The 16,699-nt window shown below is 40.4% G+C and overlaps 1 protein-coding gene across 2 annotated transcripts; it reads right to left on the bottom strand.

Annotated features, from left to right (window-relative positions):
- Positions 1 to 649: 649 nt before the first annotated feature.
- On the bottom strand, positions 650 to 16,486 carry ltn1 (listerin E3 ubiquitin protein ligase 1). Of its 2 annotated transcripts, none has more exons than XM_004550016.4 (32): positions 16,329 to 16,486; positions 15,948 to 16,154; positions 14,771 to 14,869; positions 14,185 to 14,415; positions 14,044 to 14,096; positions 13,751 to 13,931; positions 13,357 to 13,530; positions 13,008 to 13,198; positions 12,644 to 12,791; positions 12,296 to 12,553; positions 11,792 to 12,103; positions 11,205 to 11,423; positions 11,039 to 11,080; positions 10,734 to 10,923; positions 10,397 to 10,636; positions 10,144 to 10,297; positions 9,855 to 10,005; positions 9,483 to 9,693; positions 9,182 to 9,338; positions 8,833 to 8,937; positions 8,592 to 8,719; positions 8,365 to 8,500; positions 7,743 to 7,887; positions 7,205 to 7,421; positions 4,738 to 4,975; positions 4,531 to 4,608; positions 4,203 to 4,389; positions 3,905 to 4,070; positions 3,261 to 3,481; positions 1,968 to 2,162; positions 1,569 to 1,736; positions 650 to 1,445 (listed from the first exon to the last, which is right to left on the bottom strand). In XM_004550016.4, exons 1-32 carry the CDS (start codon positions 16,368 to 16,370, stop codon positions 1,383 to 1,385), a joined length of 5,307 nt encoding a protein of 1,768 aa, XP_004550073.2. In that variant the 5' UTR covers positions 16,371 to 16,486; the 3' UTR covers positions 650 to 1,382. The 2 variants fall into 2 exon arrangements, with proteins under 2 accessions (XP_004550073.2, XP_076745292.1); XM_076889177.1 differs by having other exon boundaries at positions 16,453 to 16,468.
- Positions 16,487 to 16,699: the final 213 nt, after the last annotated feature.

Genomic DNA, 16,699 nt, shown 5'->3' with positions numbered 1-16,699 from the left:
ATGCCATAAATATCACCCTTGTTAACCTATATACTTTTATACAGACACTTCTCTTTAGCAGGTAGTGGCCCAAGTCAGTATCACATCTCTTACCATATGTTAAGTCATGGGTTTATCCTTTAAGCCATACGTTTTTACAGTTTGTTCCTCCTGTGAACATATTGTCTTTAGTTACAGAATCAGGCCCTGGGCTCTGCACTTTCCTAGCTAACAAGAAAAGTGATTTTATAGATGATGACTGCAACAATACACCAGAGGTATAAAACTTTGTAGATTCGAGAGTAAAAGTCTGTGCATGCAAAAGGTGAAGAAATACAAGGGCAGTCTTTTTTTTTACCTTTATGAATCCCCGCATATGCACTCTCCTCTATTGCATGACTCAGTCACCAGAAAAACTGATATATTTATTTATCATTCTCCACCTGGTCTTTGTCTGTAACATCCTGGGAGACTTCAAGGCCAGCCTTTTGTGTTCCTATACAAAAGCAACTTGCCATACGGTATACATCACCGTGACGACTATTGATGGTAACAAGCATAAACTTTTGACAGTAAAAATAACATAATTTTCTGTGGAACACAGCTTAAGAGTTTATTTTCCTGCATCTATTCTTTGTTCAGCTCTGCTGCATTGAATCGAAGACACGCATTAATCATATTGTATTTTATTTACTTTCAATCACCATTTACAGCTTTCTGCAGGCACAGGGTGGACACATAACATTAAGTTGCGCTATATTTTAGAATAATTGTGTTCATATTAAAAACCACCTCAATGAAGCTCTCGTTCATGCGTTTCAGAGATGAAATGCATGAAACTAAATCACACATCATCTTTGTACACTCCTAAATATTAGGAAATATTGGTGAAAATCCTCCTAGCCATTGTAATCCTTCAACTAAATCTCTTTTTATTTTTTAAGTTTACAGACCTACTAATTAAAACAGCTGCTTCTTAATGATTGAAGCACGACCAGCTCTCATTTTTCAACTTTGCAACTTTTTTTTGTTGCACACCTGTGCATTTTTAAAGATGGAACAAATCAGACTACAGAAAAAAATCAGCGCAACACCAGCAGGGAGCAGCTGATGCTGGATATATACAGTACAGTAATGCACTGGGATAAACAAAGCAAATGAACCAACTGGACTGTGAATACAGACAGAAACGTTCTGAAATTACAATTAAAACTAGATTCTGGTGGATTTTACTTTCGATTTCCGCATTATTTTTCGATCCAAACGAGGCCGTTCATTTCACTGATCTAATAAGTTCGACCTTAAGTTTGAGTTTTGTAATAACCTTCACGTAATCAATGTCAATCCAGCTGCAGTTCATTAAAAGAACAGTCGTCTTTTCAGCCAAGGTCATCAGACTGCGTTTAAAAGAAGGTCTCTCTGCAGAGTGGACAGGTGGACTTGTTGCTGGAAGTGAACCATTTGTACTGTAGCAAGAAGAGGGAAAAAATATATTGTTACTAATAGACAGGCTGCAGTTCATGGTCAGTGATCTCTATAAAGACTGATAAAAGATAAATGCATATTTATAAAATATATCAATATCTCACCAAACACGCAGAGTGGAACTTCTTTTTGCATGTGCGGCAAGCCTTCTTCGGCAGAGAGTAGTTGGATCCGTGGATGACGGAGAAGCAGATCATGCAGTCCTCTATTCCCTCAAAACGCTTATCCACATTGTTCTTCCACAGAGCCAGACCCTCCATTATACTGCCATTCTAAAAGAGCACATATAATTACATTTTCTCAGTGGTTTTGTATTCTTTTTCTTAGCCGTTATCTGAAAAGAAAGTATCTGCACAGCCCTGTAGTGCCAGCACTGGCCTTTCTACTCAACAAACTTTACTTTACCAGGATATAATACAAACAACAAGGGTTGAAAAACAACACCCCAACTTATTACAGCAGCTTCTTGCATATATACTTTTTGTTTGTTTCTTTTTGTGTACCTGATGTGTTAGGTAGGTGCTCAGCTGTAGCATCCAGTTCCTCCACTGCTGCACGGCAACACCCACACGCCTCCCACTCTCCACAGCAATAGAACCCAAAGGGTAATTCTGTGGAAGCTGAATCACCAACTCAATGAAGATATCATCCACAGAATAGGTGGCAATCACCTCCCGTGCTGCTGAGCGGGCCTTGACCTGGGGCACAAAGAAAAGAGAGAAAAAAAAAAAAAGCACGTTTTCACTGGGGGTCTTTCAGTTAAACAATCAGCCACCTGCTATATAATTAAATGCCAGGATCCTACTTAATGAACTGAATGCATTATTGTCAAGTGAGGGTTCATTAAATTCGATTTAACAGAAACCATTGTTTGTGCATCATTATACTGCAAATGTGAGGCAGGTGTAGCACTGCAGGATTTATTCATCTTCAGTGTTTATTACTACAAAAACCTTTTACCACAGGCTAAGAAGAAGGCATCTGCAGATTTCGACAAGATCGCGTAAGTAACTGCAAACGGTTCAGTGCAGAGAAGATGAGGAATTTCACATAGTAAAAGAAAAGAAAAAAAAAAGCCCAGAGGCCAGCTCAGAAAAGTTAAACATCTGGACTGTAAACTGCAGAAATGCCATTGTTTACTACGCCTCTTCCCAAAGTAGGGTTGCGACCCAAGGGAGCTGCTGGTTATTGTTTCATTATTTTTTTGTAATTTTCTGAAAATGCCAGAGAACAATCTAAAAGAAAGTTATTATGTGTGAATACATTTTCCTATTTAAAATGTAAGACGAGTCGGCTATTTCAGCTACACTAGAGTGTTCAGCTCATATACTCGGTTCCAGGCTGTGTGGCTGAGTTTCATTGATTCTGATTTCTATGATTCCACTTCATGTTAACTTTGTGATGTTAAAAAATTGAAAACATGAGAAACAGTGTGTCAACAGCGGCTTCATAAAAGCCATTCAAAATGAAGAGAAGAGGTCTCGGTGTGTTTTTGGCAGTGAGGATGTGAATAACGAAAGCTTAAAAATGAACAAAGTAGACGGAGTAGTGGAGGAAACACTCATCGTATGCTATTATTGCATTTTAAATGACATAATTTATAAAAAGCTGAAACAGCATATTAGAATTATATGAGAATTCTGCAATAGTTTTTTAATACCAATTAATTGCAAAAGGTTTCAGATTGTAACTTGAATTAAAAAAAGAAATCTGTACCAACAAGACAACAGATTTGGTGCTCAAACTAACTTGGAAATTTTAAGCTCTTTAACTAAGTAATAACTAAGTAAACTTACAGTCATGCTGTCAAACATTTGAGTGCTGGTGTGGACAGATGAGATCTCCTGGGCTGAGAGAACAGGACTGATGTATTTAATCGTGAACTTCTCCACGGCTGCGCTCACTCTCTTCTCCTGGCTAGTCCACCACAGTCGAACCATGGCAGGCAGGTCTTGCACTGTGCTGTAGTACACACTGCAAGCCAGGTGAGGGAGCTCCCACTCAACACTGTCACACTCTACAGGGAAGAAGAACAGGAGGCGATATTTAAATCTGATGTTTAAGTACAAAAAAGGCTACATATGCTCTCAAGAGAAAGGTTGAGAACTCCTTGGAAACACCACATTTATAGGCCGAGGTTACGATAGGGATGAGGGATGTGAGAAATCAATACACAAACTGGCTTTGGTGATACAATACCAGTGTATCATGGTAAACAGAGAGCAAGGCGCAAAGGCAAAGGTGCTGATTTACCCGTTATGAACAACCCTAACCCTTGTTTTTCAATGGCCACTGAATTAACTGATGGGAGATACTGTGAAAACAACGGTTTACTGACAGTCACTGGTGAACATATTCACTTGTGAACCAGCGCTGAAATCTTGGTAATCTAATGGGTTAAACTTTGTCTCGTAACTGTAGGTGTGTATATGTTGCTTACTGTCAACAGCCAGATTCAGGCTCTCTGTGAAGAAGGTTTTAGTCTCCCTCGCCTCTGCCTCCTGGCCTGGATAGGCCGGGTTCTCGGGCATCAGTTTGAAGACGTGGAGAAGGAGTTTGTTAAGGGAGCAGCTTCTCTTAAGGTACTGGGCATAATTGGCACGCAGCTGCAGAAATTATTAAGACAAGTTAATATTTTGAAAAATACCCTCATCAAATCTCATTCTCACCACAGAACTAATATGGCTTGCTCATATTCTGTCATACAATTAAATTTAAAATTCCATCTTGTGACTCACATGCGACGATGAGGATTTAAAAAAAGTGAGAAGCAGCTTCCAGGACAGCAAGTATCCTAGTATGCAGGAGTACTCCACGCTGAGAGGCTGGACCACTGCAAACTCTCCCACCTGAATGCCTGACAGGATGTTATCACACAGCTCTTCACAGGTTGACAGGATGGCCATCAGAGACGCTGGAGGAGACCTGAACACAAGATCTAACTGTAAGAATCGCTTAAAAATTTTACCTATAACAAAACCTGACAATATTTTGTATATGACAAAACAAAGAAAGTGGACAAGAAACCATTGCATCTGTGCAACAAGACGATCCCAAATGACTTACAGGCATGGCTCATCTCTGTCGTCGTCAGATTTATTGTTGTCGCCTTCTCCATCACACTCGGGCAGCTGAGGCATGACCCTGCATTGACAAGAAGAAAGTACATTCATTTTTTATACCTTACCGTATACGTGAGGGGACTATGTGCAAATGCCTGCAGGCGCTCAAGTTTTCAGGATAAATATAACACTGTATATTCGAAATCCTCACTTTTCCAATATGTGGTAGACGGCGATCTGAAGAGGTCTGGCCTTAAACAGGAGCAGAGGACAGAAAGTGTTGAGGAGTGTTTGAAGAGGCTCTGGCAGGTTCGTCTTCTGGTCCGCTATGAAGCGCGGTGGCAACGAGTTTTGGGTTAGCTGCTGCACAGGTACATGCGTCAGTGCAACACCGACTGACTGCAGTACTGCCAAAGGGAACACGGGGTCATCTGGTTCAGCAAAGGCCTCTGAATAACATAACAAAGAGAATGATTAGAGTACTACATACAGGACTACGTAATGCTTTAACATGTACATCATCTTCCTAAACCATATAATAGAGAGATACGTTTGTTTGTTTTTTAAAAAAGACAATTACTTACACTTATTATGCACTTGTGCATATGTAAATAACCGACATTAAATATCATACATGCTATAATACTGCATATATTAAATGGTATACAGAAATTAAAACATCTACATATAAATTTATCTAATGACAGTGAGTTAATTCCACTAAATTTGAAGTCCTTTACTGTCAGGAGCTAAAACATCTGTCTTCTTCTTCAACCGATCCACTTTATTTGATTTGGCACAGATTTTGCCTCTTCAGATGAAACCCTCTGAGGGACTTGTGTCTGCTCCAGGTCTCAAACCAGGGATCTTTCACACATTAGGCAAACTGTTAACTACTACACCATGAAGCCACTGAGGAGATTTAAAAAAACCTCTGGAGATTCATATTGCACACTGTCTGCCACATGTTTTTACTTTAAACTTCACACATGACAAGTAGGGTTCCACTCTTTGCATTCCTATTGATTTAAAAAGTGTGGTTGTTTGCAGTGAGACTAGTTATGACATATCTGCATTTCACCTTTACTTTGAAAAAATTAATTTTCAAATAAAAGTGCTTGTGGGACAGAAAGAAACAGAGACTTGTTCTAAATTTAATTCTGAAAGTGAAGTATAATGGTTTGAAAAAGTGTTTGCCCACTTCCTGATATCCTATTTTTTGTATGTTTGTCCCAGTTAAACGCTTCAGTTCATCAAACAAATTTAATATTAGACAAAGACAACACGAGTAAACACAAAATGCAGTTTCTAAGTAAAGGTGTTTATTATTGGTGGGGTGGGGTTGATTACTGCAACGCCTGTTCTCAATCAAGAAATCACTTAAATGAGACCTACCTCACAAAGTGGAGCACACCAAAAGATCGACATCATGTGAGACCACAGTGAGAGCCATTATAATGGCAAAAACATGGACAGCGGTGAACCTTCTCAGGGGTGGCTGGCCGACCACAATTACCCGAAGAGCACAGCGACGACTCGTCCAAAAGGTCACAAAAGACCCCAGAACAACATCCAAAGAACTGCAGGCCTCACTCGCCTCAGTTAAGGTGAGTGTTCATGACTCCACCATAAGACAGACAATGGGAAAGAATGGCCGGCATGGCAGAGTTCCAAGACAAAACCTACTGCTGAGCAAAAGATTTACCAGAAAACATCTTGATGATTCCCAAGACTTTTGGGAAAATACTGACAAGACAAAAGTTGAACTTTCTGGAAGGTGTGTGTCCCATTACATCTAGTGTAAAATAACACAGCACTGCAGAAAAGGACATCACACCAACAGTAAAAATGGTGGTGGTAGTGTGATGGTCTGGGGCTGTTTTGCTGCCTGAGGACCTGAAAGACTGTCTGTGGTAAATGGAACCATCAATTCTGCTGTCTACCAAAACATCCTGAAGGAGAACATCCGGCCATCTGTTTGTGAACTCAAGCTAAAGCGCACTTGGTTCTTATAACAGGACTATGATCCAAAACACACCAGCAAGTCCACCTTAGAATGCCTTAAGAAAAACAAAATAAAGACTTTGGAGCAGCTTAGACAAAATCAACAACCTTAAAAAGGCAGTTCATGTTCGAAAACCCTCCAACGTTTCTGAATTACAACAATTCTGTAAAGATGAGTGGGTCAAAATTCTTCCACAGCGCTGTAAAACACTCGTTGCCAGTTATCACAAAAGCTTGATTGCAGTTGTTGCTGCTAAGGGTGGCCCAATCAGTTATTAGGTTTAATCAGATCATTTATTCACAAAGGGCCATGTAGGTTTGGATTTGTTTCCCCTTAACAATAAATACCTTAATTTAAAAACTGCACTTTGTGTTTACTTGTGTTATCTTTGTCTAATATTTAAATGTGTTTAATAATCTGAAACATGTAAATGTGACATACATATAAAAGAAGAGGAACTCGGGAAGAGGGTCAAATACTTTCACACCACTCTCTGCTCTTGCTGATAATGTTTGTCCACTTTCAACTTCAGGGTCGTGACTGAGGTATCAACTTTCTTCCACAATTTCCGACTGAATCTCTGGATCAAAAATGTACTATTCAGTTACACAGAGGATATGTGCTATCTAATGTTTAGCAAAATTGGAAAGAAAAACATCATATCCACACATACCTGTGATACTGACAGGCAGCGGTAACAGCAGGTTGTAGATTCCCTCTACAAAGAAATCTGTCCATTCGCCAGCCAGTTCTGGTGGCAGCTTGTCTGCTATATTGGACGAAGATAATGTTGTGAAGAACTCATTCAGCTTCACTATCAATCCAGCGTTCTCGCACACAAAGAGCTGCACCCATGGGTTCCATAGACTTCCAACATTCTCACTGGCAGTCTGAGATTGAAAGCAAGCAAATAAAGTCGAAGACTGTGAGAAATAAACATTCTGGGAGTAGCAGAGTATCACAACAAAGACTAACAATTTAAATACAGTGAAAACAAAAAAAAAAAAAAAAACAGCCGTTTTCACAGATAAACTCCAAACAATGTTTGGGACTCTGCAGTGCGAAGACAGCTGGAGGATAATCCGTTTAATGCCTGATCATACCGATTTGGACGTTTCTGTTTTCGCATGACGCTCAGCGGGCTAAAGTTTAGAACGATTTTTGACTGCGGTGTATATGTGAAAAAGGCTCATCTATGAGATACATCTCACCTCCAACCATGCCAACATAGAGCACAGCAGGAAGTCCCACTGGCTTCCCCCTAGAATTGCTGGACAGCGAGTCACCAGCCAGGACAGGAACCGCATGATCTCCACACTAAGGTTCAACTGCTCTGAAGTTGCTTTGGACAGGTCACTAAAACATGTGAAATAGAAAAAGCAGTCAAAACCAGTAGAAAATACACCAGTGAGTCACACATTTTAACCAATTGTAACTGTTTTTATTAACTTTATTGAAGAATATACCATTCTTTAAAAGAATTGACCAAATCTGGTATAAAGTATAGCCAATTTAATCTTACCTTATCTTATAGTAGGACTTGTTTTCCAGCATATTTTACAGATGCCAGTGGTGCAAGGGGTATGTGTCAAATTAACATTCATGTGAATCATCTCGTTTAGTAGGTACAAACCACATTTTACCAAGAACCCCCTATAAGACTTTAGCATTTTGGAACTGCTCATTTGCTTCTTACTTTATCCCGTGACCCCTGGAATACGATAACCAATGTTATCGAGATGTTATAAACTTCAGCTGTCGAGGGTTTTGATATCAGTGTACACAAACTTTGTGTTTCGAGAGATTAATAAACAGCTTATGCAGTTACATTACCAGCTAAAGAGGAACCAGTCCTCCCTGCTGTTCCTCCATTCCATCACAGTGGCCAGGATAGCCTGCACAACCTTGTCCTCTACTTGTGTGCTGGCATTCAGACAGCACAGCAGCACTGCCAGACACCCATACACATCTGAGACACACAGGCACAATTATTATTCACTTCTTCAAGTGCAAAATAAGCATGTGTGCATTTGTGTGTATATTCATATGTGTGTTCTTACTTTCATCCTCCTGCCAGTTGACTAATCCAGCAGTAGCCAAAGCTACAAGACTCTCCCTGTCTTCATTGCTCATACTGGGGCAGAGTACCTGGAGTGTGTTCAGTTTGCTTTGAGACACTGGGAACAAACTAGTCAAACACAGAAAATTATGAATATGCAACACAGCTACAAAAGCAGCCACATGACAGCTCTGAGTGTGAAATCCGTGAATTTAAACAATTTTAACTGATCAACTGCTGACCTGTTTGCACTACCATAAAGCTTCCTCACTGCTGCGCCTTCCAAGCTGTTGCTGTGGATGTAGTTTTCTAGAGTCAGAGACCACAGACCTCCCTCTGTCACTGACCTAAATGGCAACAAGACAATTTAAAAAAAATAAATAAATAAATCACTGAATGGTGTTTTAAATTACTGCCTAGAAAGTGAGATGTGAATCAAAGACAGAGCAAAAAACATAAATGAGATATTTCCAGTAGAGCTGAAAACTCAATAAATCAGCTTCTGTTTATACAGAATTTTACGACACAGGTTGGTCTTGCCAAGTGCTAAATAAATCTGTTCTTTGTCAGGAATTAGTGAGTAAATATCACCTCGTGTAGAGAGTCTCCTGCAGGGGTTTCATTGGAACCTGTCCATTAAGCCCTTCTGAGAGGCCCCAGTCAGTCAGCATGTTGTGATATGTCGACACCATCGTAGGGCTGTAGTTTAACTCCTTACACCACTGCAGAGCGTAAAGTAGTTCTGAAACTAATGAACAAAAGGGCACCAAAAAATGGATTAAACATTATAGTCTGTCAAATAAAAAATACATCATGTAGTCTCGGAATAAAAACAAAAAAAAAAAATAAGTTGAGGGAAAACTGTAGCTCATGTTCTGTTCAATTTGTCTACCTGTGTATGTAAGGTTTTGTTGAAGTGAAGGACTTTCTGCCTCACTCTGGCCACCATGTGTGAATGCAGCATTGTGTGCCACCTTCCCTAAAAGAGCACAGGCACACAGGTGGGCTGGCAGCTTGTTCAACTCCCTGAACTTCCACATGTCCATGGAGGGTTTTTCACAAACATCTCGCAAACGGCTAGACAGTAAAGGGCTTTTGATCCACTGAAGACACAGAGAATAGGAGTAAAACTATGGATTAGTATCAAATATTTAATTGCAAGCTTTAATTTTAAAAAAATTCTTCCGTTTAAAATATTTGCCCATTGTTTGCCAGTGCCCAAATGATCCCTTTAGTAAAATTGATGTGCATTAAGGTTACCGACCTGAGGAGGTAAGGCCCGCCTGATTCTTGTCCACTCTGTCTGGCTGGGCATCAGGAGGGTAAAGAACTGGATGATGATGGTGGACGCCTGATCACAGACAGAGATGATCGACTCCACCACGCTTTGTACGGCCAAAACTAGAACCTGTATGCTGTAACAAAATAACAGCCGGAAATCTTAATTGCAACAAGACAGGAAAAGATTCTTCAAGTATGCATCACATGCAATAAACAGGTCAGAATTAGTTCAATTACAGACCACTTTATTTTTTAAAGAAGCATTTCCTTACCCTTTCATATCCAGCGGTGTGGCAAGCAGCTGCTTCCTCACCCAAACAGCTGCACTGTGCAGGAAGCCGCCTTCTTTGACCTCATAATCACAGTGTTGGACCAATGACTGGACCCCAGCCACGCACACTTTCCTCATTTTATGTAAAAGTGAGTCTATCAAAACAATATCACGACAAATGAGTTTTGCTTTGTTTGTTTTTAAATCATACCTGTCAAGTATGCATGAGGCTTGTGCACTGTGCAAATACCCACCAGATAAGTGAGTGTGCGCCTGATCTTGAGCAGTGAGCTGGAAGACGGTGAGCAAGAGCTCCTCAGCGGAGACGAGAAGAAGGCAGTCTTGTACAGAAGAGAAGAACGTGGAAGCCACATCACAAATGAAGGAGATGAGTGGCTCCATGTTGCCTTTATCTGATAGGCTTTTGGTCTCAGACAGAGTGGCGTGGAGTTTCTCCAAGATTTTCTCCATGTACACCTCTCCGATCAGAGACTCTGCATATGTAAAACAGACAGAACACGTGATTTTTGAGTAAAACAAGCAAACAAAAAAGTTTTTTTTTTTTGTAAAAATGTTTGATTTTGTGTTCACCATTGTTGTGATGCTGAGAGAGGACCAGGCTGATAAGCGTCCAACTGTGGCCGCTTGTAGAAGAGATGGAGTCGCAAGAGCTGCTCCCCACCTTGCAGAGCTCCTCAGTCAATCCCAGGAGTTGTTCACCCAGAACCGAACCTTTTAGCCAATCACTGCAGCTCTTCAGAGTCTCCGGATCCGTACATGCCTGACAGGAAAGATAGCAGAGCAGCACAGACAGTTCCAGCATCATAAATTTGATATATATGTAGGGAACAAGCTGAAGAAAAGAAAAAAGAAATGAGTGAGTGAGTAGCACATACCCTCTGAATAATCTGCAGGATAATTCCCCATGACAGACCCATCTAGAAACCAGAGTGAAGAGTGAAAATATTAGCACAGGAAAAAGGTTTGAGATGAATCTCCAGCAAATGTGGGAATCCTGATGATAGTGAAGACTCGACATCAAGTTTCACATCTGCATCTCACCGTGGTGATATGGTTGAGGATGCGGTTGGTCTCCTGCCCACTGCAGCAGTGAAGCGAGCTGAAGACCATCTCCACCAGGTGCTCGGTGTCTGTGCGCCCCTTTTCAGCCAGCCACACCACCACCCGCTCCAACAGGAACTGCACTGCTGGATTTTTCATAATCCCCTCATCCCTCTGCTTCTCGTCTTTTGTCATTTTGTCATCCAATTCAACCAATGTCTAAGAGAAGCACAGTTAGGGTGAAAAAAATGAAACCTTCAATGAGCTATAAGAGCTGGTAAGGATGAAATAATTTTCACTATTGAATCCAAAGGGTCATACAAGGGTTCTTTCACATTTAAGACTTCATTAAAATTACAGATAATTAACGTTACCGTCGGCAGTTTTGCAAATCATGATACCTATTTGTAAAAACAATGTTTTCACAGATTTTGCAATTAAGAAGACAAATTCATCGGGTGTAAAAAAAAAAAAAAAAGAAGATTAGCAGAACACAACCACTAAAAATCAAAGGAAGGAATAAATGATTGACATTAAAATACAATTCTCTGCAATTAAAATTAAAAATTTAAAAACAAATGACTTACACTGAAAACTCTGGGGGTGTGGAAAGACCGCATAAGATGGGAGAGGAAAACAAGATGTCTCTCTGAGTTTTTCTCATTCACATGCACCAGGCACAGCTGTGCCAGCTGGCACACTACATCTTCAAAATGCTGCGTCTGTAGGGACCCAAATGCTTTCTCATTCACAAGCTCTGACACCGCCTGCGCAAGCTTCTCAGCGCCATCCCCCTCAACTCCAGTTTTCTCATTTTCTTCTGGTTTAGAAAAACACAACCTGACAGATTTCTTCTTCTGTGTTTGCTTTTTGTTTACCCTCTCAGGATAACGCATCACCTGGAGAAACACGGGAGAGAATAGATTTGTTTTGGCGCCACTTTATCTGTTACCTAATGACCTTTTTTTCCTTTTCTTTTTTTGACATAAATTGCTCTGACAGTCATATTGATCTCCTGCATCCTCAGTGACAAAATTGCCATTTCTGTGGAGAATACATTTGAGCAAGAGACTTTTCAAAAGTAAGCTTACATGTAGCAAGGTGGCTATCCCTTCCAAAGCCTGTGGATCTGCCTCCTCGTTGTCAACATAACTCACACAGAGAAGACCAAGTTCCTCCCAGAAGTCTGTCAGAAGTCTTTGAAAGACATCTTTGCTGTCACTGGCTTCACCTTCCCTTTGTAAACCTACCCTCTTCTCCCAGGAAATGAGCATTTCAGTGACCGAAAGGAAGAGAGGACCATTCTGAAGGGAAGGATTTCTTAGAGCATTTTCAAGTAGGGGTAGAAGCTACAAAAAGACAAAAGCAAATGTAAGAAAGATGCCAACCTCGCTAGATTTACCATTATGGGAAAAGCATGCATGACTGAGTGACTCCACCTGCTGTGAATTCAGCATGCTCCTTATTTTCCCCTGGTCGTCCACATCCTCTGCATTTTGTAATACGCAGTATCTCAAGCACTCAACAAAAGATGTCACTATCGCCGCACTTTCTGATGGGCTCGTTACTGCACGCTCACTAGAAAGACTGACACAATCACACAATTGAGGTTATATAGTGCAAAAGATTATTAAGTTACGTGAAGAGTAATAAGAATATTATTCATCAAATGACTTGCTAAAGAATTCAAGTAATACATTTACTTTCTGAGTGTATTAATTTGACCTGTACAATTTTCTCATTCAACATAATACATGCATACATTTTAAAAAACAGATAGAAATATACACATAAACTAATTACCCTTGTGCGAATGTAGTGAAGAACATGGTGAAGAAGTCCATCTTTGGATCAGTGACCTCTGGGAGCAGTTTACTAAGAAGCGGCATCAGATTCGGGTGTAAAGCTTTAGCCATGCCTTTGCCGCCCTCTTTTAACAGAGCCCAAAGTTTGGGCAAGAAGCCTTTCTTGGCATTCACGTGTGTCCAGCAATCCTAAACCACACACAGACAAAACAACAACAAAATAAAACACATCTACTTGTTGTTGCTTAACATAATGTCTTCTTGCACTACTTTTTCACTTCATTTTAATATCAGAAATCCAGCTGTATTATCATTATTGCATGGACATGTTTTAAACATGAGCTTACATGGATTGTAGACACAACGTGGAGAACAGCCTCCCACACGGGGGGCAGCACTACAGGATCCGTGTCGTCGATACTGAGGAGGACAGCGGGACAGAGACGCGCTGCTTCAGCGTGGACCAGTCCTGGTGTGAACTCACACAGAGCACACACCATCTCAAAAAACGCCCCCCTCACCTGCAGTTGTAATTTTTACAACAGTAAACAACAGTTGCTTATTCAGTTCAGATTTAGCCAAAACGTGCAAACAAACAGTGACAGAAATTAATGTCATGGTGCATTTAAAGCTTTCTGTTGGCAGGTGACAGCCCAGCAAAAACACCTTGTTTGTTTGTTTTGAGGGTTTGTTTTTTGCACACTACAAATACCATTCAAATCAGGCCTAATCAGCTAGTACCTGTGGAATCTTGTGTTTGCCATATTTCCAAAACTTTCCAGAATTAACAAGATGTGCTAGTCCTGTCTCCAGGGCCGCCCTGTCATCCTGGAGCAGCAGGGAGAGAAGTCTCTTCACCCCCAACAGAGAACTGGTCAGCATGCGCACATATTTGGCTTCCCTCTCCTCCTCCGTCAAACTTCTAGAGAACAAGTAAAAATCAGTGCCTCAGCAAAGACAGAATACATTATCATCGTGACGCACAGTGAGAAGGACGAACAGAGGTGCTACAATGAGATGAAATCTTAGCATACTGGGAATCACTCAGTGTGTCGGCCGTTTCCTTCAACAAAACATCTTGAAGTACCTGCAATGTAAAAACAACAATTGCATGTTAAATTCAGCTAAAGCAGAAAATTCACCACGTCCACAATGATGCCACCGCTTCTACTCACATTAAGGATTTCATCCTTGCAGAAGCTGATAGCTTCAGGCTGTTTTGCGGGTGAGAAAGCAGCCTGGAAGGCCTGGAAAGCAGCTGAGGCTGCAGGTGTGTGGGTGTCACACTGGGACAGAATCCAGTGACCCATCAAGCTTTTCAGAAATGGGGCCAAGCTGCGACGTACTTTTAGCACCAGCTGCTCAAAAGCCTGCTGGGTAGCCTCCCTAATGCGTCGATCGTGATCCTGACAGACATTATGAAGAGAAAACCTTTTTTAATATAGACACACCCTAAGAACAAACAAACACATATTTAAATCTCACATAAAATGTTCTTCTAGTGTAGTTTTAGGCAGCCACTTAGTGAGAAATACTTTTACACATTTTTATAATTACACATTGGTAAAAAAGGGATAATTGAATTGATTGATATGAAATCTGAAGTAGTGTAAAATCTACAATTGTTGAGCTGGTTGGAGTGGTTTGTTATGCACTAGATGTCATTAATTTTTCCAGAATAGTTGAAATTAATAGTAACAATAATAACAATCGAAATAATATGAAAACTAATCATGATTTCCCAATAAATGGACAGCTCACCACTGATATTTTGCAGTAAATCCTTGGCCAGTATGGTAGGATCCCTTTGACAACATCAGCATCCCGTTCCTGACACATGGACCCAAAATCCTGCACAGCCTGAGAAGATTACACATAATCACCAGACAAGTTTGGACAAAAAAACAACGTATCTAACAGTCATGTCCACACAGTATTTTATGGTACTGTTTGTAACATGTGTGTGGGTATGTGTGCTTTTTTAACTTTTTACATAGCAATTATGTCTAGTCAACTAAAGTCAAAAGTTTATTTCTATAGCACATTTCAAACAATGTCAGCTGTTATACGAAATATACACCATACACAACAGTCACTAAATCAACAACAAATATACACTAAAAACAATCAAACAAAGTAAGTAAGACTGTGCTTGCATTATAAAAAAAAAAGACCGTGTACCCTGCTCAACTAGAACTGAAAGCAAGTGAGAATATATAGGTTTTTTATCAGTCTGTTCAGACTGGGCAGCTCTTATGTGAAAAGATAAGTTCTTTCAAAGGTCACAAGCCATGACTGAAAAGCTAAGTAAGATGGCATCAAAACCACTGAGACTATTTAAAACTTAGATCCTGAAAAGTGAATCCTGCTATGGAGTGCAAGCCAGTTTAAGGAGGCTAATACAGGTGTGATGTCATCACGTCATTTCTTTCCTGTTGAGAGTAAGCTGCTACAATTTGCGTTTCAGTTAGATCTCAACAAAATGTTAAGTTTTTGTAAGTGACCTCTGTACACAACAAAGTGGCGTTTAACTCAAGCAACCAAGACATGATTGAAACAAACTTGCTGCTTTAATTCAACAGTTTAATCAAAAGTACAGAATTCACCGTTTTAAAAAGGTAACCATGTTTACATACAGATCAACTATTTTCAGAGACGACTCAAATGTAATTGGACAATTGACTGACAAGTAGTTTCCTGGCTGGGTGAGGAAAGTTTCATCAGTATGGAGATTTGGAGTTCACTCTAAGTGTTAAACTTTTATTTGGTGGCTGTTCACTGAAACTCTCAGTGTTTCATATGCATATATAAACATATCCTAAACTCCCAGCATATGTTTTGCGTAATATGACTTATTTACAGTGAAATCATGACGGGGTTTGTGTATCTGGCATCAAGCAGAATAACAGTTAAACTTACAGCTGGGGTTTAAACTCACCTTGAGTCTGGTGACAACATCCCTCTTCGACAATTTTCTGAGCACCAGGCGGAAATCTGCATCTACCAGGTTGTCTATGTCTTCCGCGCCGTGGACAGCTGGAACGTAACTCAGCTCCGAGGCGACGGTCGAACCGAAGCCAACAAACGCCGGGATTACGCCACCTTCCCGGGTCAGGACCTCAGCAGCTCGGCCGCTGCTGGACGGCTAGTGGCGGGAAAGAAAAAAACGAAGTGTGGTTAGCTACATCTATCAAACACCACAGCTATGTCACGCGTTGTGATAATCAGAAGTTTACATTAGCTCGTTTTCGGCTTTGTTGTTAGCAATTTTAGCTGTTGTCTTTAACACTCTGCCTTACAGACAGTGGGAGCAACTCACCCGAACATTTCCTTTAGTTCGCTGTTTATTCTTACCCCCCATGGCTATGTATTAATCTTTAAAGTGTATATTTCCTATGATAACTCTGTAGTTACTAAAGCTGACAGCATTTCATTACACAGACCTAACGCCAGTTGTCACGCTCGTGTTCCGGAAGTCTGGACTTCCTGTTTACATCTTTCAAAGTAAAGCGCCCGTGTCAAAGTTTTATAATTCTGTCTTTTGGGGTTTTGGTGATAACTATTGGTACTGGCTTTTCTAACGAAGACTATTATCAGTGCTCGTTGTCACAGGATCTTTGCATTTTTGTAGTCAATAGATAATAAGTACTTGAAATATGCCTTGTGACAAACTAATTGCAGGAATTTGCA

Source organism: Maylandia zebra, linkage group LG10 (genome assembly GCF_041146795.1).
Source record: "Maylandia zebra isolate NMK-2024a linkage group LG10, Mzebra_GT3a, whole genome shotgun sequence".
Taxonomy (NCBI): domain Eukaryota; kingdom Metazoa; phylum Chordata; class Actinopteri; order Cichliformes; family Cichlidae; genus Maylandia; species Maylandia zebra.
Note: the sequence above shows the minus strand (reverse complement) of the source record. Positions and strands in the feature narration are given on the sequence as shown.

What these genes read in the sequence shown, in the direction of transcription:
- ltn1 (XM_004550016.4), bottom strand. Translation starts at nt 16,370, where the DNA reads ATGGGGGGTAAGAATAAACAGCGAACTAAAGGAAATGTTCGG. An exon ending in ACAAAACCTTACATACACAG is followed by an intron (nt 9,339 to 9,482) that starts GTAGACAAATTG and finishes TTTGTTCATTAG; the next exon opens with TTTCAGAACTACTTTACGCT. An exon ending in GCTGCCTGTCAGTATCACAG is followed by an intron (nt 4,976 to 7,204) that starts GTATGTGTGGAT and finishes TATGTTATTCAG; the next exon opens with AGGCCTTTGCTGAACCAGAT.